The 23,757-nt window shown below is 42.6% G+C and overlaps 2 protein-coding genes across 5 annotated transcripts in view; one reads left to right on the top strand and one right to left on the bottom strand.

The window, feature by feature from the left end:
- The window catches only part of AFTPH (aftiphilin), a 206,125-nt gene extending 202,061 nt beyond the window's left edge, over positions 1 to 4,064 (bottom strand). Inside the window, exon 1 of one of the 4 annotated variants that reach the window (XM_069234250.1) lies at positions 3,766 to 4,064. The gene's annotated coding sequence lies outside the window, so the exon portion shown is untranslated. The remainder of the gene's footprint in view (positions 1 to 3,765) is intronic. The other 3 variants (XM_069234251.1, XM_069234247.1, XM_069234248.1) reach the window with 3 other exon arrangements.
- A 311-nt stretch (positions 4,065 to 4,375) lies between these two features.
- On the top strand, positions 4,376 to 23,352 carry SYS1 (SYS1 golgi trafficking protein). The gene is made up of 2 exons (XM_069234252.1): positions 4,376 to 4,513; positions 21,830 to 23,352. The coding sequence occupies exon 2, from the start codon at positions 21,886 to 21,888 to the stop codon at positions 22,354 to 22,356; it is 471 nt and encodes a 156-aa protein (XP_069090353.1). The 5' UTR covers positions 4,376 to 4,513; positions 21,830 to 21,885; the 3' UTR covers positions 22,357 to 23,352.
- Positions 23,353 to 23,757: the final 405 nt, after the last annotated feature.

Here is a 23,757-nt window from a genome sequence, read left to right as displayed (position 1 = left end):
TTACATCTTGAAATGGTGGTACCCCACCCAATCGTTCAGGTTTCTTAGGTTTATCATGGGTCTTATACCTATATCCTTTCTATCAACCAGATATATAATGCTTACAAACCCTTTTAAATCTTCTGACTTCTACAACTGCTCCTTTTGTCACCAAATCCTGATCCTTTCTGCTTACCAATTCTGCTAGTTCCAAGCTGAACACTATCATTTCTGGGAGATACAGAGGTACTGTTTTTCTTTTTTACAAAACCTATGTGATAACCCTGTACTGTTTCTAGCACCCAAGGACCCCCTGTTCACAGAGTCCAGTTGTTGAAAAACTGAGCAAGTCTGCCGCCCAAATTTTAATGGGGATAACAATAGGGTCTATTCTTACCTGATCCCGGGAGCAGTGGTCTCCACGATTTCCTCTCACTCTGGGTATTTATTTCTGATGGTAACCCTCCCTCCCCCGCTTGATATGAGGTCTGGTATTGATTGGGTCTAAAACCTCGTGAAAACAAGGCTCTTGTGATGCGGTGTCCAGAACACGGCTGGGGAGCCAACGTCTTGTTCGCCCAGCCCAACCAAAAACAAGCCTCTCAAATACTTTTTTAATCTGATGTTGAGACTTGTAGAGAATGAAATGTCCCCACATACTTTGACATCTCTTCAATACATTCATCACCAAAAACAACCCATTAGCAGCTTGACCTGCTTCATTATTGGCCAATTCCACCAATTTTGGGTCAATCTTAAAAAAAAATATTTATATATATGTACCTGTGCTCAACTGAAATGCCTGTATTTGCATTTCCTAGAAGGCAAACTGCCCTCTGAATCCAGTCTCTAAATTCCTCTACATCCAAATTATAGTTACTCACATAAGCCTCTTCAGCCATATCACAAATTTTAGTCATTGGACCCGTGAGAACTAACAGCCTATCCTGACAAATTCTCAGGCTTTTATCCAATCCCTTCCTGGGATCTTATCCCCTGTTGCCAATAAATGAAAGAATCCTTGCATCAAAATCAGGCGTCATAACTACCTTATAAGCCAAATTTCGCCTTGGACACTCGGATCTCAGAAGTAACCCTACATCCTTAGAAATGTGTTTCCTCAGCCATGTTTGTACGTATTCAGCAACAAGTGCTGCTGGGGACCATTCTAGTGAAAGTGGATGTTTTCACAACATGGGATCACACTCAAATCCCCCAAAGGGTCTGTCAGAACCCTCATTTCTCCGCTTCGTGTGCTCTTTAACTGTTTTGATCTCTGGACCAAATCCCTGTCCTCATTATCTGAATTAAATTCAGAATAACAGCTTAATTCCACTTCTGCGCTGCGAGAAGAGTCATTACAATGAACTACCAAATGTTTTTTAGCACTTTTAACATTTTTCCTACATTTTTCTGGGCCCTTCTGTTGGTTCCCATGCATGTCCTCGACCCTGCCATGTTTTGTATCTGCACAAACTCTAGTATCTGCCTCCGCAGATTTCTTTCTGTTTGTTTGTGTCAGATCTGAATCAATAGGTTTTCTTTACCGGTTCACTTTTCCACCTTTCCTACTACCCTGTTATTCTTCACCAGCAAAATAACATTTCTCCTCCTCCATTATCCTCCTGGCCTGAAACACTGCCTCCATTTTTTTTCTCTATTCTGTCATCAAAGTCATAAGAACATTTTTGTAGCCTATAATGGCGACTCTTTTGGATCACTAGATTCTGCCATTCTTATAAATCACATTTCTCACAAACATTGTAATCAAGTACAATCACCACTTACTCTAAAATAAATTCCACTCTTAACCTCCTTTTCACAAAGGATACCTAATTTCAAAGAAATCATTCTATCCAAACAATCTTCAAAACCAAATACACCTCCTTTCCACCAAACCGAAAGACTAACAAACACATCAGCTGGTCCTTAAAACAAAACCCATACCCGATCCCGGCATAACATTCATGATTATTACATGTACTGTAAATATGTGTCTAGTAATGCTATTACTTTCTACAGTTTTTTGCCTTATGGGTGTTTTTGATTGCCTGCTCTCGCAGTCCAATCTATTCCTCACATGCTGTTTGTTCCCTTTCTCTAAGACCAAATTGGTGTTTCTATGGATGCTCCCCTAATCAATTATACCTAATTTCGTCTCCTTGCATTTGCACTTGGCAATAAGTATAACTTTTATATTTTTCTCTTTTATGGCTGAGTCTTTGTCCAATTGTGTTGCCCATTTTAACATCCTTGTCGCTTTACATCCATGTCATTTGTTCCCCCATTTTGTTACTACATTTTTCATTCGTCTTTAAGGTTATATTCTGCCTATTCCAATTTTACTTGTATTTTTGTTTATTGCTTTATAATAGCAATGTGCTTCTTTTCTAAGAAGATGACCTCTCTCTCAGTCACCGTAAGTATCTAATGCAGTTGTACTTACCTCTTCACCTATTATAACCAATCGGGTACAATGCTGATATATTTTTGTTATGCTCCCACAGTCAACATTTATGTCATATTTCACACCTACTCTGCAGCACTCTGAAACTTGGTGGGGTGGAGTTTACGGATCAGTAAAAAATTACAAAATGTTCAACTGAGATTACTGAATGTTATTCACATTTTCATTTTATAATTGACATGTATGTTTTCTGAATGGTACAGCACTTGCTTACGAAAGGCGTCATGCACAATGACATACGTTATTAGTTTTGTTATCTACTATATATGTGTTTATGAGGTCCCACTGTCTAATAAAAAGGAGTTAAAACTGAGTTTAAATTTCTCAACTATAGCTTAGAAGACGTTTACATTTATCTAAACAAAACTTGATCACAATGTCTAATCCCATATGGTAACCTTGCTATAGGCATCACAAATCCTAATATATTTCCCATGGCTTTCATAGGTACGTTATCAGAGGGAGCTCGTGCTGCCTTATCCCCATTGGAAGTAAACATCGTTTGTAAAGTGAACGTTGAGAATAGGAACCAAAATAACTTTTTATTTTATGTTTTAATAAATGAATGTGTTTGCCTATGTTACCTCGGGGCTCATCAATATCACGCTAACAGTTTTGTCACTTGAAGCCTATGTCCTTGTGGTACAGTGTCCAAATTTCAATCATGAGGGTTCCTACAGAAGCCACGATTAAACTCAGGTATTACTATGGCACTCTGCTGTTTTTGTCAGTAAGCCAAAAAATAACATGGCAAACATTGTGAGCAACAGAAAGAACGACCTTGTTGACATTTGACATATTTGTGTAAGTGTGTTTTAGAGAGCCAAGAAACCGGGATCACATGCATCTCTGTGACCAGTGACACCTTTCACCACCAGACAGGCCTGTGGGAAATGCAGTGAGTTTTGTACTCGACAGCATTACTGTTTCTACTCAAGATCGCAAACTGTCGGGCGACTTCCGGCTTAGCCAGCCAGGATAGGTGGGGTGAATATAAGAGTAAATGTGTGTCACTGGCTGTAACTCGCCCATCGACACCAACAAACAAACTTGTCAGGGCGTTACCTAGAAGCCGTGGGAGCTTCGAATCAGCAACCTGATGAGACACAGAGGGGAACACGAGCCCTTCTGTGGCCAGTGGAGGAAGGGGAGCTGCAAACTGCCATAACAGTGGCAAGAAGGGAAATACAAACCAGATGTTCTACCACGGACAGTACCCATTCAGAAGTAGTTGCCATATGACGAGGAATCACACTTCCGGGGTGTCTTCAGCCTCTTTTTGTGGTGGACACTAGATCGCTCCTTCCACCAGCTCTTACCTGAACCGAGCAAGTCTCCACCGCTGCTCCGGGCGCGCATGGCGGGCCCTTCTGTTTGGGGTCTAGCGCTTTATCCGGGCACAGTCCTGATCACCGGCTGAGCCTAAAGTCGCGTGAAGACAGAGTCATCGCTCCCGGCACCTTCCAGTTGCTCCTCCAGTAACCCTAACCCGCCTCTCCCATCGTGCGCCGCGGCAGCTGTCACCTGTATAGCGTCACTTCCGGTACTGCGTAGAAAGTCAACACTTCACACCAAACGGCGCATACGGTCTGGTCCATAAGACAGCCACATCAAAGTCAGGCAGGATATGGTCCTATCTTGCCAGTGGCCATTGCCTGAACCCAATATGTCTTACGAACTGTCGTGGGCATGCGCAATCGAACTTTGTCTCACGCTTTTTAAACCACAAAGCGAGTTAACGCCTGATCGTAACGTGGTGCTGTGAAGCTGTAGCTTGTGACACTTTTCCACTGTTTCCCAAGAGGCTTTGGTTTCAGAATCCGTCTTACGTTTGATTGGAGCTTGGAGAAGCGTCACTTCCAGGCTAACATGGTGTAGTGTACGTGTGTGTTGTTATGTCATGTGCGTCATATCCTGCGGCAAGTGGACGTTGACTGTGGCTTTACTGGAATAATTTTCACTGAGCTGTACGCACCGGTACGGAGAGGAGTTTGTCCGCCCGAAAATGGGGAGTTTGGCGTGAGTGCGACAGAGCCTGCAGCCCGCGAGGACCCAGGTCTGAACCCGGTAAGTGTTGCGCAGCTTCCGGAGAGGACAGACAACTAGGAAGGGAGAGAGCACTCACGGATACAATGCCCCAGCATAGAGAGGATATTCTGTGTTAAGGGTTGCAACAAATGACGCCGCGGCCCGGGCCAGAAGGAAAGCAAGCGGGTGCCTAGCTATTGCAGTGGTTGGGGTGAAGGGGAAACAACGGGAATGGACGGCTATTAACAGAGTCGTAGAATTCTGCAGGTCCGTTTTTAGTAGTGCCTAAGGGCGAACCTGCTTGCTCAGAGCAATCGTCTATTATGCCACAGTCTGAGTGTTGAGAGTAAAGGTTGTTGAGATCAGAGTGGTGCTGCCACGGCAACTGCAGTTAAAGTGAGCACCTCTTTACTAAGTAAGTCGAGTTGGCGCGGCTGGGGTTGTATATATGTATTTGGTATTTCTGTAGCCAAACCAGTCCAGCACTGTACATGCACTTTGGCACGTTCAAAATCAACAAGCAACAGGAGAGGAAGCTGCGACATGGCTGGTTGTCATTATGATGTAATGAGTATAAAGCATTTACTAAATTGAAGCAGCATTAAAACGGTCATGATGGATACGTGGATGTTATTTCAGATCCGAGGTGCATAGATGATAAAGGCTTGTCTTCATTTTTACACTTCTTAGTCTGCATTGTGATGGTGGCCTGACCGCGGCTTTGGCGACAATCGCAAGAGATCGTGAGCTTATCTGCAAGATATGCAGCTGTGCTGGTCGTAATGGTTTTGTAAATGATGCAGATGCTTTTGAAGGTGGTGCATGCTGGCAAGAGGAGTAAGTGAAGTTCCGCCAAGATCTGGGATAATGTGATCATATTTCTTCAGACACTGGTTGAGTTGTCCTTCTGCGTGTAGGGTGCAGCTAAGTGTCATGTGTCGAAGTGTCATTCTGAAAGAAACAGTTTGACTGTGTAGTAGAGAGAGCTGGTGCCAGACTGCCTTTGTTTTTGGCAGTGTGTTCCTTGAGGGTAAGATTGGTGTTCAAGGTGAACCCAAGTGATTTTGCATTCAGTGAGCGTTGGGGGTGTGAAGCTGTCAATGTTCATATCATTGAGCAGGTTTGTACTGTGTTTTCGTTCTTGCAAATAACAGGACACTGCCTTGGTTGGGGTGAGTTTCATCTGGGTGCTGGGCACCTAGGTGTGTGTGATGTACAAGCCATACTTGAGACCTTGGATTTCTGAATCAAAAGGCTTTCTAGAAGCGTCCCATTTGTGTCTCGAAGGTGCATATGCAGTGGGATGCTTGACTTTGTTGAAGCAGCTGAGAGGTCCTGCAATATCAGGAGCTAGGGGTCATCTTAATCTGTGGTCAAGGGGGGCATAGTTTACGACATGTAAGGTGGCAGTTTCCATGCTACAGTGTGGTCTGAAGCCAAACTAGTAGTTGTGCAGGAGATGGTTAGCCTTGATGTGATCTTGGAGTTAAACATAGAGTGAGTTTTCAATGATCTTGCAGGTGAATGGGAGGTGAGTGACGATCCAGTAGCTGGCGAGGTCGTCTGGGTCAAATGTAGGTTTCTTTAGGAATGGGAGGATCTGGTCAGTGTTGAGAGCGTCGGGGAAGATGCTTTGAGTGAGGAAGGCATTATGCTAATTAGGGGTAAGAGAGCATCCCCAGAGAGAGCTTTGATGATGGGTGATCAAGGAGATATAAGTCCTTGACGACTGACCATTGCAGGGTCTGCAAGAATGGGAGGACGTAGGAGATAAAATATACTCAGTATTGATGTGCTGTTCTGTATTTTTTCACTGAAGAAGAGATTGATGGCACTGCAATTTCCTGTGGAGCAAGGAATAGGAGGATCCAGCAGGGGTTTCATGCAATAGTTGATTGTTGACGCGAAGCAATGAAGCAAATAACAATGAAGACACCATCAACACCATGGCCTCCATCCACTCTGGCTCCCCCTCGGACCCATGCCCACACCAGATCTTCAACAAAGCCAGCAACATCATCGCCCCCCACCTCTGCACCATCATCAACAGCTCCTTTGAGACAGCCACCTTCCCGGAGAGCTGGAAACATGCCAATGTCAATGCCGTGTTGAAGAAACCCAAGGCGGGCCCAGATGACCCCAGTAACTACTGGCCCATCTCCCTCCTCCCCTTCCTAGCAAAGGTCATTGAGAAAATCGTGAACAGCCAACTATCCTGCTTCCTGGAAGACAGCAAAGCGCTCAATACCTCCCAATCCGGATTTCGCAAGAACCACAACACTGAGACCGCACTCATTGCTGCTACAGATGACATCAGGACCATGCTCGACGAAGGTGAAACCGCAGCGCTCATCCTCCTGGAGCTCTCTGCAGCCTTCAACACCGTTTGTCACCACACCCTTCGAACACTCCTCCACAACGTCGGGATCCGCAGCAAGGCCCTCGACTGGATCTCTTCATTCCTCTCCGGCAGAACCCAGAAAGTCCGCCTCCCGCCTTACCTGTCCGAATCCTCCAAAACCATCTGTGGCGTCCCCCAGGGATCCTCCCTCAGCCCAACACTTTTCAGTGTTTACATAGCTCCTCTCGCCAACATCGCACAATCCCACCACATTGACACAGTATCCTACGCAGATGACACCCAGCTGATCTTCTCCCTCACGAACCCTACAACCGCAAGAAACATCCTCCACAACGGACTTCACGCCATCACCAACTAGATGGAATCAAGCCGCCTCAAGTTAAACACAGACAAAACAGAGATCCTCATCTTCGACAGCAACCCCTCTGCTTGGAACGACTCCTGGTGGCCTACCTCCCTAGGAGCCGCACCCACACCCACCACCCAAGTACGAAACCTGGGAATCATCTTAAACTCAGCACTCAGCATGACTCAGCAGGTCAACACATTCTCCTCTTCCTGCTACAGCACCCTTCGCATGCTCCGCAAGATTTTCAAGTGGATTCACGTCGAAACCAGAAAGACAGTCACCCACGCCCTGGTCAGCAGCCGACGACTACGGCAACGCACTCTATGTCAGAACCACGGCCAAACTACAAACGAAAATGCAACGTATCCAAAACGCCTCCGCCCGACTCGTCCTCGACGTCCCACGCCGCGACCACATCTCTGCCCACCTCAGAGACCTACACTGGCTACCTGTTTTGAAGAGGATTACCTTCAAACTACTCACCCACGCACACAAAGCCCTCCACAACACAGGTCCGGCCTACCTCAATGACAGACTCACCTTCCACACTCCCGCCAGCTCCGCCTCTGTCCCCCGGATTCGCTGCACCACCGCCAGAGGAAGATCCTTCTCTCACCTCGCCGCCAAGACCTGGAACTCCCTACTGCTCCACCTACACCAGACCCAGGACTTCCTGACTTTTAGGAAACGCCTCAAAACATGGCTATTCAACCAGTAGCTCCCCTGCTCCTTCCCCCCCCCCCCCCCCCCCCCCCTCCGGCACCTTGAGACCCTGACGGGTGAGTCACGCGCTTTATAAATTACGTGATTGACTGATTGATTGATGGTGTTGTGGTGTGGACTGTGTCGGCAATGCCATAATAAACTTCCTACATAATAAACATAAACATAGGATGCAGTTTCATGCCCTTCCTCCCCAACCACCCATATAACTTCAGGGAAATGAACTGAACCAAGGTAATTTTTCTTAAGGATGGTTGGAGCAGCATTGTTTTGCATGGTGTAGTTTATGACTGCATGCATATGTAGTAATCCTCAGGTAATAAACTAGCTCCCTCAATGTGGTCTTTGGATGAATGAGCTCCTCAGTTCTGTTATTTTTCTTTACATTCTGTGGCTTGTGTAGCTGGGTTTTCATGTTTTAAGTACAGAATTACAGACACCACAATGCAATGAGTTGCTCAGGGTGGGTTACGCATGATTCACATTGGACAGCAGCAGGTATCTCGTCTGGAAGGAGGCTGAGTTCAAATTATTTGAAATGCACTGCAAAATGCAAAACTGTTATTAGCATTAAAACAATATTTGATTTGTGCAGATCATCTATTGTCTTGGTTTTCTGTCTCTCCATTGAAATCCAAAACTTTTAAATTGAAGTGACATGGCAACACATTTCTATCAATCAAGCAAAGTTCTCTTTGATATATCCTAAGGATGAAAAGGAAAACGTGAGTGCATATTCCCTTTTCTACACCTGTTAGTCCAAGCCAGACTGAATTAGGCAGGTGGGGATTAGGGGAGAGTGTGGGATGAGCAGCATAATACAAGCCCAGCTGAAAGAAAACACATGCTGTATATACAGGGAGTGCAGAATTATTAGGCAAGTTGTATTTTTGAGGATTAATTTTATTATTGAACAACAACCATGTTCTCAATGAACCCAAAAAACTCATTAATATCAAAGCTGAATATTTTTGGAAGTAGTTTTTAGTTTGTTTTTAGTTTTAGCTATGTTAGGGGGATATCTGTGTGTGCAGGTGACTATTACTGTGCATAATTATTAGGCAAATTAACAAAAAAAAATATATACGCATTTCAATTATTTATTATTACCAGTGAAACCAATATAACATCTCAACATTCACAAATATACATTTCTGACATTCAAAAACAAAACAAAAACAAATCAGTGACCAATATAGCCACCTTTCTTTGCAAGGACACTTAAAAGCCTGCCATCCATGGATTCTGTCAGTGTTTTGATCTGTTCACCATCAACATTGCGTGCAGCAGCAACCACAGCCTCCCAGACACTGTTCAGAGAGGTGTACTGTTTTCCCTCCTTGTAAATCTCACATTTGATGATGGACCACAGGTTCTCAATGGGGTTCAGATCAGGTGAACAAGGAGGCCATGTCATTAGATTTCCTTCTTTTATACCCTTTCTTGCCAGCCACGCTGTGGAGTACTTGGACGCGTGTGATGGAGCATTGTCCTGCATGAAAATCATGTTTTTCTTGAAGGATGCAGACTTCTTCCTGTACCACTGCTTGAAGAAGGTGTCTTCCAGGAACTGGCAGTAGGACTGGGAGTTGAGCTTGACTCCATCCTCAACCCGAAAAGGCCCCCAAGCTCATCTTTGATGATACCAGCCCAAACCAGTACTCCACCTCCACCTTGCTGGCGTCTGAGTCGGACTGGAGCTCTCTGCCCTTTACCAATCCAGCCACGGGCCCATCCATCTGGCCCATCAAGACTCACTCTCATTTCATCAGTCCATAAAACCTTAGAAAAATCAGTCTTGAGATATTTCTTGGCCCAGTCTTGACGTTTCAGCTTGTGTGTCTTGTTCAGTGGTGGTCGTCTTTCAGCCTTTCTTACCTTGGCCATGTCTCTGAGTATTGCACACCTTGTGCTTTTGGGCACTCCAGTGATGTTGCAGCTCTGAAATATGGCCAAACTGGTGGCAAGTGGCATCGTGGCAGCTGCACGCTTGACTTTTCTCAGTTCATGGGCAGTTATTTTGCGCCTTGGTTTTTCCACACGCTTCTTGCGACCCTGTTGACTATTTTGAATGAAACGCTTGATTGTTCGATGATCACGCTTCAGAAGCTTTGCAATTTTAAGAGTGCTGCATCCCTCTGCAAGATATCTCACTATTTTTGACTTTTCTGAGCCTGTCAAGTCCTTCTTTTGACCCATTTTGCCAAAGGAAAGGAAGTTGCCTAATAATTATGCACACCTGATATAGGGTGTTGATGTCATTAGACCACACCCCTTCTCATTACAGAGATGCACATCACCTAATATGCTTAATTGGTAATAGGCTTTCGAGCCTATACAGCTTGGAGTAAGACAACATGCATAAAGAGGATGATGTGGTCAAAATACTCATTTGCCTAATAATTCTGCACTCCCTGTAGTTAAAGGCAAAGATGCAATCAGCAAGTGACTAGAGGGATAGCTGGGTTCTGAGATAAGTATAGTTTCAGGTTTTGCCATAAAGTTCCAATAGTGCACCTCAGTGAACCCACTGCAATTGCATAGGTGGTAATATGACCTCTGACAATATAATGACTACAAATGTTACTTTTCTTGTGCTGCAAGGTGAATACCTATCTTTGCAATACATAAACGCATTCTACCTAAGGTTAAAAAAAAGTAGTAGAAGAAATCGTAGTGTGGCTTAACTGAATGTCATTGGAACGTAAGGTTTGAACTAAACACAGTAAGAACAAACACTGTCAATACCTTTTTGTACTTTATTTTAAGGGACAATGGCACAGCTTGATGCTCTACACTGCATGCATACACCAGGCTTCTATTGGACATACATCTTGACAGGAAGGACAAATCAATTGCTCAGTGGCCTTGGGATTTAATCCCGTTTTGCGTGATAGGGAAACCCTCTCTTGCTTCTTTCTTCGTTTTCACCTGCCTCATATATTCTGGATGCACTCTGGTCCTGGGGCACATGGATAATAATTAACAATCGCTGCAGGCAGCAATTTACATAACCGGTAAACTTGGTAGGCCGGAAGCAACCAAAGGTATTTCTAGCTCACACAGAATAAGAACAGTGGACCCTAGCCAAGGTGTTGGAAGTCCACTTAAAAGGATGGCAGTTTCATCATGGGTGATGATTACCTGTCTCACGCATTCCGTGCTGTCTGTAATGTTCTGCAAATAGCCTGAGCGAGAGAGTAGGAGGTTATTTTATCTTGAGTTGAATATCTCCCTCAGTTTCCAGAGTTTAACACATGCTTTAAAAGGAGTTCTGCTTTTAATATAAATTTTGCTACATATGTTGTGCTGAGGTGTCAATCCTTTGAGACAAAATAAGATGCTAGTCTGCCTGACCGAATGGTATTAGCATTGAACGTGTTTTTGAGGAACAGTTTGCGCCATGGTGTCAGTGTAGGGCATATGCATAGAAGGTGTAGAAAGTCTTCCTGATGATATGCACATAGCCTGCATTTCCCGTTTTGTGAGGGATTGCTCCATTTTGGGACTATGTCCAGTAAGGGGAGAAGACCCAACCTGGCGTGCAGCACCTTTCTTTTAGGAAGTTGTTTAGAGTTTATCCCAGGTATGCCTGTGCGGTCTGTGTCTTGTACGTGTTTATAGTCATCCATGAGTGGGACTGAGACCTGAATTTGTCTTTGTCATTACTCCACGATAGCTGTTTGATTTGTTTATTTATTAGCTTTTTAAATGTTTTATGTGGTACGGACTTTTGCCACATATTTTCTCCCTGAAGTTGCTCAATTGCTAAGGCAATTTTGTCGGACCATGAATTTGAGTCCCCATGTGAGATAAGGCCTGATTCCTCCCTAATTAGTGCTTTTAGTGTGCTTGGGGGCAATGGTCTTAATAGAGAGGCATATTTGAGGATAGCTCCATTCTGTACCAGGGCTTGGTCTTGTAACCCGAGTTCCTGTCTGATTTGTGCTGGTGAGGAGCTATGTGGTAGGCTGAAGAGAAGTCGGAAAACTTTACCCTGAGCGATGTTCAAGAAATCATTAAACTTGCTGGGATAACTTTCTAAGCCGTATGTCAGGGAGGGAAGGAACTTTGCTCTGATCACTGTGAGGAGCAGCCTCCAGGTTGGACTTTGACGATTCATCGATAGTTTTTGAAGTGCTGCATGCTGTGATGCCACTCTGGCTTTCACGGTGTTTAAATGCAGGCTATGGGACCACCTTTCCTGCAACCAGTACATTTTCAGTGAGCAAAAGTACAAATGCATCATATTTGAAATGACAATAAAGTTTTTGTGGTCCCAGTTTATTGGAATTTCAAGGTGTCGTTGATATGAACGCAAAATATAACCTGCACAATATAATTTACTAATGATGTAATTACATTGCATGAGGAGAATAGCGCTGGAAATGAAACAAAATGCACTCTAAGAGCCGGATCCGAATGGCAATGGCAGCAAGTGAGTGGAGTGCAGAGAGCCAGAGTCACTGATAGCTTATTGGTTATTTTTTACAAACTGACCTCTACTTAGAAATAGCCATTAAGAAGAAAACCCACAGTAAAACTGTTATGGCTTACTTTACGGGTTACAACCAGAACACATTGTCAAGCTGCGCTGCATTTTGTTACCTCTCTTAGCCCCTGGACCTTGTACCTGTTTCTTCTTCGCCCTTCCACTCGTCCCTGGTTCTTGTTTTCCCGGGACAAAGCTTGAGTGTACTCATGTGCCATCTGAACTCTGCCATGTGTTTACTTTTCCTGCAACCACCCAAGATCTTTATTGTTCTCCCAAGGCTTGTGGTCATCTCCTGTGGCTTTGGTAAGACGGCAGTGAATCTGTGAATCTGTCCTTCTTTTTATCATTCTTTAACATAGCCTGGAGACAGGTTCATAACTTTCTTCCGAGGCTCCTGGTCATCATGTCCTGCTGACGGGCCATGGCCGTATGGATAGGCCTTTTGATGCTGTTGTGCTTTGGCATGTGATTTGTTTTCGACTGAAAAGGGATGCTCCAGGCCGAGTGTAGTGCAAGATTCTCCAACAAGTAGTTCATGAGCGACTGGTAGCTCTCCAGCTACCTGCAAGTTGCTCTCATGTGAGAATGTCAGCATAATAAATTTGAAGTTTTTGCTTGGTTGAATTACTGTATGTAACCCAGAGATGTAAATCATCTGTTCCAGACGGGACTGTGTCTTTTCAGAACTCATATGCCGATCTTTGGAGAAAAATGGTTGGATTTCCAAAATATATTTAAAGCAGATATTTGAGTCATAAGTCACAATGCTTTGTTGAGACTTATTACTAATATTACCTTAATGCCAAGGGCATTGCAGCTATACCTGTCATTTAGTAATCTTTTTGAGGCATTCCAGTTTGCTAAATCCATTTTAACGTAACTGCTGGAAACAGTGTATGATGGAGTGAGGTGAACACTGTTAGTAATTTTGAATGGTGATGGCCACTTATGTAATCGGGGGTGATAAGCAGCATCATACAAATCCGTATTGATTGATTGATCGGACATGGTCACTATTGCCACACTAATATTAGTAGCTCAGCATGATATTCATTAGATATAAGAAGCTCTTATTACAGAAAAGGTTGGAGACCCCTTGTGTGGTGCCAGGGCCTGCTGTGTTTTTCATAGGAGAGCACACAAGAAAGCAGTGTTTGTCCTGAAAGTATATTCCATTTTTATTTTTCTAAATTGCTTACCTGTCAGTCTATGTATTTGTCCTCTATTTCTTCAGTCCTGAGGCCTCTCCAAGGATGTGGAGGAGGCTCCATCTTTATTACTTTAGGTGGTCTCATCGCCTGAAATTTTATATTTGTACTGGGATTGGTTCTTGTGGACTGCATATTAAAATATAGTATTTTTTAGCTTGTCCTTCATCTTATCTTTTTTCACCCTTTTTCGGTCTTGCATAGACAGTGCATGCACTGTCTCTTCAAGACGTGTTTTACAACATAACTTAAATACATTGGCAAAAGTCAATAATTCCCGGATAGGCAAGACCTATTGGCTTTGCCAATGCTTGTCTTAGTGGCCTGCATCTCTTACCCCACTCTTCCACATAAACATGTTTGAGGGCTCACAGGCGTCCGTCTCCTCACTTTCCGAAGTGAGCACACCTCGTGTGTCTTATATCAATTCTACTAGTAGCTCTACTTCTCATGGGTCCTCCTGGTTCCTGAATAAATTATTTTTTGCTTGTAGGCCCCAAGTAGGTGGAACTGATCTTCACCATTTTCAGCTCCTAAAACTCAACTGCAGATTCATTACTGCTTGTAGGTTCTGCATATCCATGGCCTAGCCAAACTTGACATTGATTATTACTGCCTGCGGTAAGCAAAATTGTTTTTGGTCCAATGACGAAATGTTTTTCCACTTAGTCGAAAATGTCAGTTCTGACATTTTTCGTAACTTCTTTATAGAGGAGCATTTCTATGAACTTTATCCTCTACGACCGTGCTACACATTAAGCTGTATATAGTCTGTTGCAGTTTTTCTTTATAAGTGTCATTACTTTTTCAAGCCACCAATATCACTAGCACGGTGTGTCCACTTAGTTCAGTGATCATATGTTTGACTCATTTATTCTTCTTAAATGCTTAGCAGTTTATCATAACACATCCAACATTTAATTTGTGTATGCATTATAGTTCTTACTATTATTATTAGTCATGTTCCTTTCTTTCTTGTTTATCAGGCCTCGAAAAATCATTAAAATGTTACTAGACCTGCTGATCGAGTAACTTGAATAATCAACTCAACTTAACTGTACTTGACCCGTAAACATTTCTCAAATTGTTTGGTCCTAGGCAAATATTGTATTTTACAGAGTCACCTTTTTCTTCATTATTATCACATATATTAGGGCACCTTTAAATATGTCAGTTTAGCATTTCTGCTGTACAAAAAAAACCTGTTGTTTGATTAAATAGGCTAAATGTTTATTCCATGTACAATAAGAATCTAGCCACATATCATATAAAGTACACATGGTTCATGACTTGTCTCTTTGTTTACTTATAGCATTGCCATCAGGACAGGATTTTGTCTCAGTTTGTTTAAACACTCACTTAAAAAATATATATTATTGAAGCATGATGTGGTAGCACACTGTCATTTACAAACAGTAAATTTCCAATAAATGTCCATAAACCTTCCCACTAACTTGCAGCTTTACTGATAAAACAATATAGTGTATTAACAATCTGTGAACATTGGGTTTCAGAAAACATATTTATCATTTGCACATCATCAAGCAAAGTGTTCTGATTTTTTCATTGCACAGAAATACAAAAATAGGCCAACGCAACTACTGATATATTTTCAAATGTTTGTACACTTGACTTAGTTATTTAGATATTGTGTGTTAGGAAAGACCTGACACCCTACAGCCTTTTTTTTCCCACAACTTTTACAGCAGGGCAGATAGTTCACTTTACCCAATCCTGGAACTGTGCAGCCTGAAGGAAAAAAGACAAACTGACTTTTGACCTCTGTCTCTGAGCACAGAGCAAATGTAACAAGATAAGAAGGTTTAAAGGCATCTTTACTGCTCCTTCACTTTCTGACTGAACCAAGCACTTGTTCTTTGTGAACTTGCCAGAAGGGGCGTGTAGGTCCTAAAATTGCTCGACCTAATAAAATACGCTCACCATAGGGAGTGAGCGGGTAGATTTTTCGAGGCCTGTAATTTAGCCATGGCTGATCGGAGGGCTTGCACCAGGACCTCCAGAATGTGTAGCAATAAAGGAGATTATATTGATACCTGCAGGACGCTGCAGCTGAGCATTTGGGATGAGCTGCAAAAGGAGGCACACTGGTAGTCTGGGATCTACGCCCCGGAAACATCCTTGCCAAATTTAAGACAAATCCACAAAAACCTGCCCTGTCCAGCCTGCCAGTAAAAATTGAGTGATCAGTATCAAAGGCCCATTAAAGATCTATTGAAATTATAACTCCGACACTACTGCCGTCATCCAGTTTTCATGAATCATCCAGCACTGATGGCACAAGACTGTGCTTTGGCCTGCTCTGAAACTTGTCTGGGGTGCATCAAAAAGAACATTCTTTTCTGAAACGGCTGTCATTGTTCCATAGATATGTAAACATTGTGCTTCACCAAATCTATTGCAAGGTCTTGGTTATGGTTCTGGTGTTTTGGGCCTCACCTCCTACTCTGCCTCCCCCAGGTAAGGTTGAGCCCTTTTTTGGCTATTTTGTAGTAGTTGATGCTTAGGCGTCCATAAAATTGTATTCACTATTCATCCCAAATCTGCATCATCCTTTTTTTTATTTTTTTTATACAACATCCTTGGGATTCTACTGCTACCCTGGGTTTGTGGATTCCCCTGGAAACTGGAGAGTACTAAGAAATAATGCAAAATATAGCATATTGGGGGGGGGGAATGGGGGAGTGAGGAGTGCTGCAGAAGAAAATGTGTGCATGTTTTTTTTTTTTTATATATTTTTTTTTTTCTTCTGCAAATGTCAAATGTTTAGCAGTGCTAAAACCACCATCTTCCCAAGTATCGGGAACAGGCAGGCGTGATTCAGAAAACCACTTTTTTCCCCCACAGTTTTGATATTTTACTGGGAAATAGTGGGTTTTTTTTTTTTGGTTTTTTTTTAGGTTTCGCCTGCACAGAGCTTGCGCTGTGCTTGTGAAATCTCTTGTAAATTTAAAAAAAAAAAAACTTGAAAAGGACTTTGAGACCACCCACTACTTAACGTTGGTTGCCTTTGAAGTTCACTCTAATATTCTTGCTTGTGGGTGGTGAGCGTCCCCTGCTTTCTCTTCTCTTCCTTTGTTCACCGTTCTGTGTGGCACATGGACCAAGTACAGTTTCCTGTCCTGGTCAGTGTCCTTCCTCTGGTCACCTCTTTTCTGAAAGTACTTTTTTTAATCATTTAATCTGTAGCACTCCATACACGTCCATGTTTTTATAGACCATTCTTCCCTCATTTCCCAGCGTTGCTTAAATCCACACCAAGCCCGATCTTTGCTTGCACCCGCCATCCCCTGACGGGTCATTACTTGCACCCAACCATCATTGCTTGGACCCCACCCTCATCCCCCTCCCTTGCTTCCTTTCCCCCGTTGTTACTATTTTAACTCACGCTGTAGTGTGATGGCCAACAAAAATGTTCACTTAGTGAAATCGCCTGGGAGGGAACTAAGCTCACAAAGGAAGGACATTTCACAAAATTCACCAATAATAATGAAGCATTTAATACAAGTACAACAAAGAATAAATAGCAAGAGTGGGCGTGGTTAAAACCCCACAGAGAGATTACAACAGGCCAGAGCACTTGCGTAATCAACCCTAAAAAAGGTAAGGTTTGAAAGGCAAAAGTGCCTAAATTACCAAATACACTCAGGTTTCCATGTATCATCCCTCCCCCACTCCAAATTCATAAATGATAAGTTTAAAGAAAACAGCAATTGCGGTCGTCTTCCTCCATGTGATTGTTCAAGACTGGTCATTGCAAAGGACTGCTTTTAAGACACTTCCAGCAGCCAGTCGTCTTTTCTTCATTGGTCTTAGAGCCTGAAACTGCACCGATTGATCAAACCAATTAGTATTGCACAGGCGAAACCTGTTGGCTTTGCCTATGCTTGTTGCTATTTTTTGTGCTTTCAACCTTGTTTCAGTTTGTGGTGGGAACCCATTGTGGATCCCGGAAGGATATACATTTCTGAAAACTAGGCAAAATTCTGGTTTCGGTAAGGAGTCATTTGTGTAGATTCTTCGAGGGTTTTCCCAAAAGACTAAACAGTGAAAAAAAAAAAAAAATAGAAAATTTAGTAGGATAAAAAGGAGACTGGTGACAACGTTTTCATTTGTATCTTCATCGCTGTGGCTGATTTACAAAAGCAGTATACCGTTACATCTGCTAGACCCTTCTTGCTGTGGGGATATATCGGATTTGTGGTTTTTCCAAGAACTCTAGGTACCAAGTGCCAATAACTGAGCTGCATCTTGCAATGGTTCTTCTTTGTCTACTGTGTATAGAGCAATTCATATGGTAAAATATAAATAGAGAGAAATGTGTATCAAGTAAACCTATGTATTTCCGAAATGGGCACAGTATATGGAGTTTAGAAGCAGGGGGATATTTGCATGTCTCTGAATTTGTTTGTACCCATACTAGCATGTCAATTAGGGCATTTCTCAACTGACTTATTTCTTACACACTGTCTTACATTTGAAAGGTGCAAATGCAGAGAAATACAGTTGGTATTAATATTCTGTGATGGGAAGGTTTGGAACCTGCAGGGAGGCACAAACTTCCTTCCACCCAGCATTCCGCTAAGTCTTCTGATAAAAATAGTACCTCACTCTTGTGGGTAGGCGAAGTGCCCGGGACAGGAAACGGCCGAGAATGCAACATGGACACATCCCATTTTTCCACTCAAAACTGACCCTTTTTTTTTTTTCTTCAAAGTGCGTAGCAGTGGATTTTAGGCCCTAGCTCAGCTGGCACCTAGGGAAACCCAGCAAGTCCGTACATGTCTGAAAACTAGACACTTAAGGGAATCGGGGAACCCAGGATCGGATGACTTGTGTGGCGCTCACCAAGTTTTAATACCCAGAATCACTTGCAAACCTAAAACTTTGACCCCAAAAAAAAAACACATTCTCCTCACATTTCTGTGATGGAAATCCCTGCAATCTACAGGGAGCCACAACCCTTCTTCCACCCTGGATTTCTCTAAGTCTTCTGATAAAAATGGTACCTCAATTGTGTGGGTACGCCAAGTGCCCACGACAAGAAAAGCCCCAAAACACAATGTGTACACATCACATTTTTCCACTCAAAATGTACCAATTTTTTTGCAATGTATCTAACTGTGGATTTTGGGCTGTAGCTCATAGCAAATCTGTGCATTTTGGAAAACTAGACACCTGTAAATCCAGCATGGAGTGACTTTCATCAATTCCATTAGGATTTATTTTCCTACAGTGCCCTGCAAACCCCAAACTTTGCCTGAAATCACACATTTCCATTCATTTCTGTGATGGAAAATTCTAACATTCAGTCCACATTTCTTCTCAGGCCCTTAGGTCTGTTTTGGCGTTCATACCGCCAACAGGCTGGCGGTGCAAATCGCAATATTTTGACACCGCCGGACAGGCGGTTTCCTGCCATTGTTGTCCCGGCGGTTTTAATCCACCAGGGGCAGCGCTGCCCTGGGGATTATGACACCCCTTCCCGCCAGCCTGTCCATGGCCGTAGAGACCGCCATGGAAAGGCTGGCGGGAAAGGGAGTTGCGGGGCCCCCAGGCACAGCCCCACCCTGCTTTTCACTGTCTGCACAGCAGACAGTGAAAAGTGCGACGGGTGCAGCTGCACCCGACGCACGGCCGCAACACCGCCGGCTCCATCAGAGCGGGCTGCAATGTTACGGCCGACATCTCGGCCCACTATCCCAGCGGGGATGTTGTAATGCAGCTGGAGGGATTGCAGCCGCTTGGCAGTTCAACCTTGGCCGCCCGCCAAGGTTGTAATGAGGGCCATAGTCTCACCCACACGCCCTTCAGGACTCCTGCTTCTGTGGTTCAGAGGCAGTGCCACTCCCACACTGGTCCCCACTCGCAGCTCCCCAGGGAACCTCCAGGAATAACACTCAGCAACACTAGCTTCAAAACTAGGTTCCACACATGGCTCTATAAACATATCTCACTTCTGACCTTGTGTGCCTGTTACTATTCCAGTACTGCAACCACATACAACTCTGTTGGTGCACCTCAACCCTAACCTGCAGCGCCTCTTATTCCAATACCAGGAATAACATAGCGCTCCGTTTCTCATTCCTCACCCGCTGCCTTTCTCTTATTCCAGCACTTGGCTGGGACAAGGCTCTGTCTATTCCCCCAATCCTGATCTGAAGCACCCCAATATTGCTGTATTGGGGTTCACATACAACTCTGCTACTGCACCTCCTGCTGTTATGCAGTGCCCCCTGCTGTTCCACACTCTGACTTCTGTTTGAGGACGTGGGGGAGACAATTAAATCTATTCTTAGCTGCCATCTTTATTTGGGAGGGTCTGTTTCGCCTATCTAAATCTGTTCTTTCCTTAACTCTGTTTACTGTCTGAATGTTTTCTGTCCTCTTTTCTTTCTCCAGCTCTTAAAATCCACACATTAACAGTTTTGTTCTTTCGTTCAACTGTTTATTTCTACTCCTCTCCCTTTTTTTATTTCCCTCTTGCTACCTCTTCTTTCAAACTCGCAAAAACTTGGTTATTTCTTTCCTTGTTTTGTTCCTCTTTTTTTTTTTTTTTTCTTCATCGGGTGTTCATTCTTTCACAATTTTTGTTTTCTCTTGCCTTAATTGTTTCTTTTTTTTGTGTTTGCTCTTTCCTTTGACTCACAAAGTGACCTTTCACTTTTTTTTCCTTTTTTTTTTTTTTTAAAGATCTTTCTTACTTCCTATCTCAGGTGTTTTTCTTATCTTTATCTGTCAATTCATGTTTTACTATAAATCCCTCTTTTTCCCGTCTGTATGTGAAAGCTACAAGTTACTTGTCAGGGCACAAAGTGTCAAAGCGGTTTTCCCATTCTGTGTCTGTGGGAAGTGTCAGTACATACATGCCATGGTTTTTTTGCTGCTTGTTTCTATTACCATCTTTTTTTTCTCTAGTGTGCACTTTTCTCTTTCTTTTCATTATTATTACTCTTTATCTTTTGTTCACTAGCTTCCTTCCTTTTTTGCTTTTCTCTCACGTTTGCTCTATTTCTTCTTAGTTGTGTTTTATTTTCTCATTATTTCTTTCCCTTCTTTCTTTTATTTCCGTACGACCCCTTCTCTTTCTTCCTTTTGTCTGTTGTATTCCTTTCATTTCTATAATTCTACCCCATTCGCTTTCTCTCCTGAGGCCTAGTTATCAATGGAGCAACAGGTGCAGTGGCACTGGGTCCCAAAAACCTATGGACCTCACTCAACTCTAATTACTGCTGTATTTTCCTGCCAAAATTGCAGTCAACCATTTTCCTTTCTTACTCCAGGGCCCGTCACACTGTTACTACACCACTTGTCCTCTCCATCTTTACTCCAGTCTCCCTTTTTCCTTTCACCCTCCAATCTTTCCCAAATTATATTTTTGTTATGTTTTTTTTAGCATTACACTCTAATGTCAAAAGTTTATTTCTGATAAGGGTTTATATGATAATTGTATATGTTTTAAGATAGAGGTAGAAGGTAAATGGAAGTGCTTTAGTTAAATGCTGGACCACTGGTATTATATGGCAGGAGAAGATGAAATTATGAGGCAGGGTGGACCAATTTACGTGGCAATAAGTACAGTTATTAATTCACAATGCTAAAGGTTCTAACTCAAGAAAATGAGAGACCTTATTGCATTGCAAATGCTTGTTTTGTTTTGCAAGATATTATTTCCATAAAAAGTTTGGTGTGTATGTGCTTATTATATATCTCTCTCTCTCTCTCTCTCTCTCTCTATATATATATATATATATATATATATATATATATATATATATATATATATATATGTGTGTGTGTGTGTGTTAGGAAAGGTAAGCAGTACAGGGAGCTACAATTGTCTTATGTGTGTTCAACCCCACGCGATGAGTTAAAAGGTTTGCTCAATTTGCTAGCAGCCAGCCCCACATGTTGATAATGATGTTCAGTTGTTCTGTTCATATTAAAACCAAGCAGAACAAATATCATGGAATGTTAACTTTTTTGTGGGATGCATTGTGTAGTTTGAACCACACACTTATTTTTCTCAGTGTCACTAAGATTTCGAAAATGCAATTATAACGTATAGCATTTTGACATGCACAGTTGGTTCGGGTTGGCAAACGGGTTGGGGTTCTTTTCAAATATGTTGAGCACACGTACAGTGATACAGTTCATTCTGTTTACTTACTTTAAATGTATTTTTCTTCTTTCTGTGAAGCAAGGACACACAGATAGTTCCTTCCGAGTCCAGCATCCTCCGGAACTGCAGTGACCATGGTGGGACAGTTCAGGAGTTATATTTGGGATCCTGTCCTCATCATATCCCAGATCATCCTCATGCAGGCGGTATACTACAGCTCTCTTGGGCTCTGGATCGCATTGGTGGACAGCCTCGTACAGAACAGTCCCTCCCTGGACCAGATGTTTAGCTATGACATTTTGGGCTTCTCCTCACTGTCTGGGAGGCTGTCTATCATGGCTTTTATCCTCAATGCATTAACTTGTGCCATTGGCCTATTGTACTTTATACGGCGGGGAAAGCAGTGTTTAGACTTTACAGTAACCATGCACATTTTTCACCTGTTTGGATGCTGCATTTATAACGCTCACTTTCCTGCTACGTTAACATGGTGGCTCGTCAATATCGTCTGTATTGCTCTTATGGCAGTGATTGGGGAATATCTCTGCATGCGGACAGAACTTAATGAGATTCCTCTGAGTTCGGCACCCAAATCAAATGTATAGACTTGACTGAACGCGCAACTACCAGCACTACAGCATTCTCCTTACAATACCTCAAACCTTGTGTTTGAACTGGAGTCTTCTCTGTGACATTTTAAAAAAATAACTCTTACCGAATTCAGTTAATTTTTATACCTGGCAAAGGAGCCACCTTCAATTTGCTTTCTAACCATGTGCAACAAAGGAGATCCTATCTCTGCTAAGCAGGCCACTCTGAAAAATGTGCTCAATTTGGTGAAATTGCTTTTCATTGTTGTGCATGTATTACCCTTTGGAATACAAAAGTGGTATCATGTCATATGTAGGCTAAACCATTGAGTTGTATACCTGTCTGTGTAGAGAATCTTGAAGCAGTGGAAAATGGTGTGTTTTTTGGCAGATGATTTTGTACACTGACTTCAACCAGAGTGAAGAATAGACTTGGTATTGGACCACACCAAAGTAATCCTGTTAAGGGCATCGTTTATTTTATTCCAGTCGCATTTTCTTCTCTCTTTGTTTATGCAGAACATTGAAGGGATTGGCCATCGGAAACGAGCTGTTAATCTGCCCACAAATATTGACACTCTTCGCCCAAGTGCATTGCTCTGTGAATTCTTTATAAAAGCAACAATAAATGATGCATTTTTCTGTGTTTGTAATAACAGCTGGGCGGTACCTACATGTTGTTGTATGGTAAAGAGACAAATGTAAGTTATAGAAATTGTGTTGATGGGCTTTTACTGAGAAGTTGTGGGCTTTACATTTCCTGTTGTAATTGGCAGCGCTGTCCTTCAAAAGATGCAACTTTCTTAAAATTGACTGTTCTCGGAAATGTAGTTCTCATTTTATTTTATTTGAAAGAAATTATCCACCTGGGACATTTCAATAAATGTGCATGCTTTGGAAATAATACCGTTAAAGTAGGTGTGTAGACAAAGCATGTTTTGGTGGCGCCCTGTAACGATGAAAAATACACGCCATGCATAAAATAAACTTGAAGCTGAATTAGGTAATGAATTGAAGTACTAAAGTTGGCAATTTAATGATATATCACACATTTTTTTGTGGGGACATTGCTTCAAACTGCTTCTGCCACTAATTAAAACTACGGTGATTGCAGTTTTCCCATAAATGTGTTATGTAGCGTTGGAGCTCTGACCCGAATGTTTCTATCTTTCTCCAACCTAGATCTGTGAACGGTTTATAGATTGTTGTTTAGGACGGAGCAGTGCCCTGGTCACTTTGTAACCAGCTAAAACATTCTTCAGGTGTATCACAATGAGAACAAATAGTATTTCTGTTGAAAGGAATGCATTTCCAAAACGTTGCTGAAGACTCCCTACTCACGCATATAACGCGTGGCAGCAAAATGGGCACAAGTGTTTTTTTTTTTTCGGAAGAAAATTCGTTGAAGGTAGTAAG

This window comes from Pleurodeles waltl, chromosome 5 (assembly GCF_031143425.1).
Source record: "Pleurodeles waltl isolate 20211129_DDA chromosome 5, aPleWal1.hap1.20221129, whole genome shotgun sequence".
In the NCBI taxonomy this organism is placed as follows: domain Eukaryota; kingdom Metazoa; phylum Chordata; class Amphibia; order Caudata; family Salamandridae; genus Pleurodeles; species Pleurodeles waltl.
The sequence above is the reverse complement of the archived record's forward strand: the minus strand, read 5'-3'. Positions and strand labels throughout refer to the sequence as shown.

What these genes read in the sequence shown, in the direction of transcription:
- SYS1 (XM_069234252.1), top strand. Translation starts at nt 21,886, where the DNA reads ATGGTGGGACAGTTCAGGAGTTATATTTGGGATCCTGTCCTCATCATA.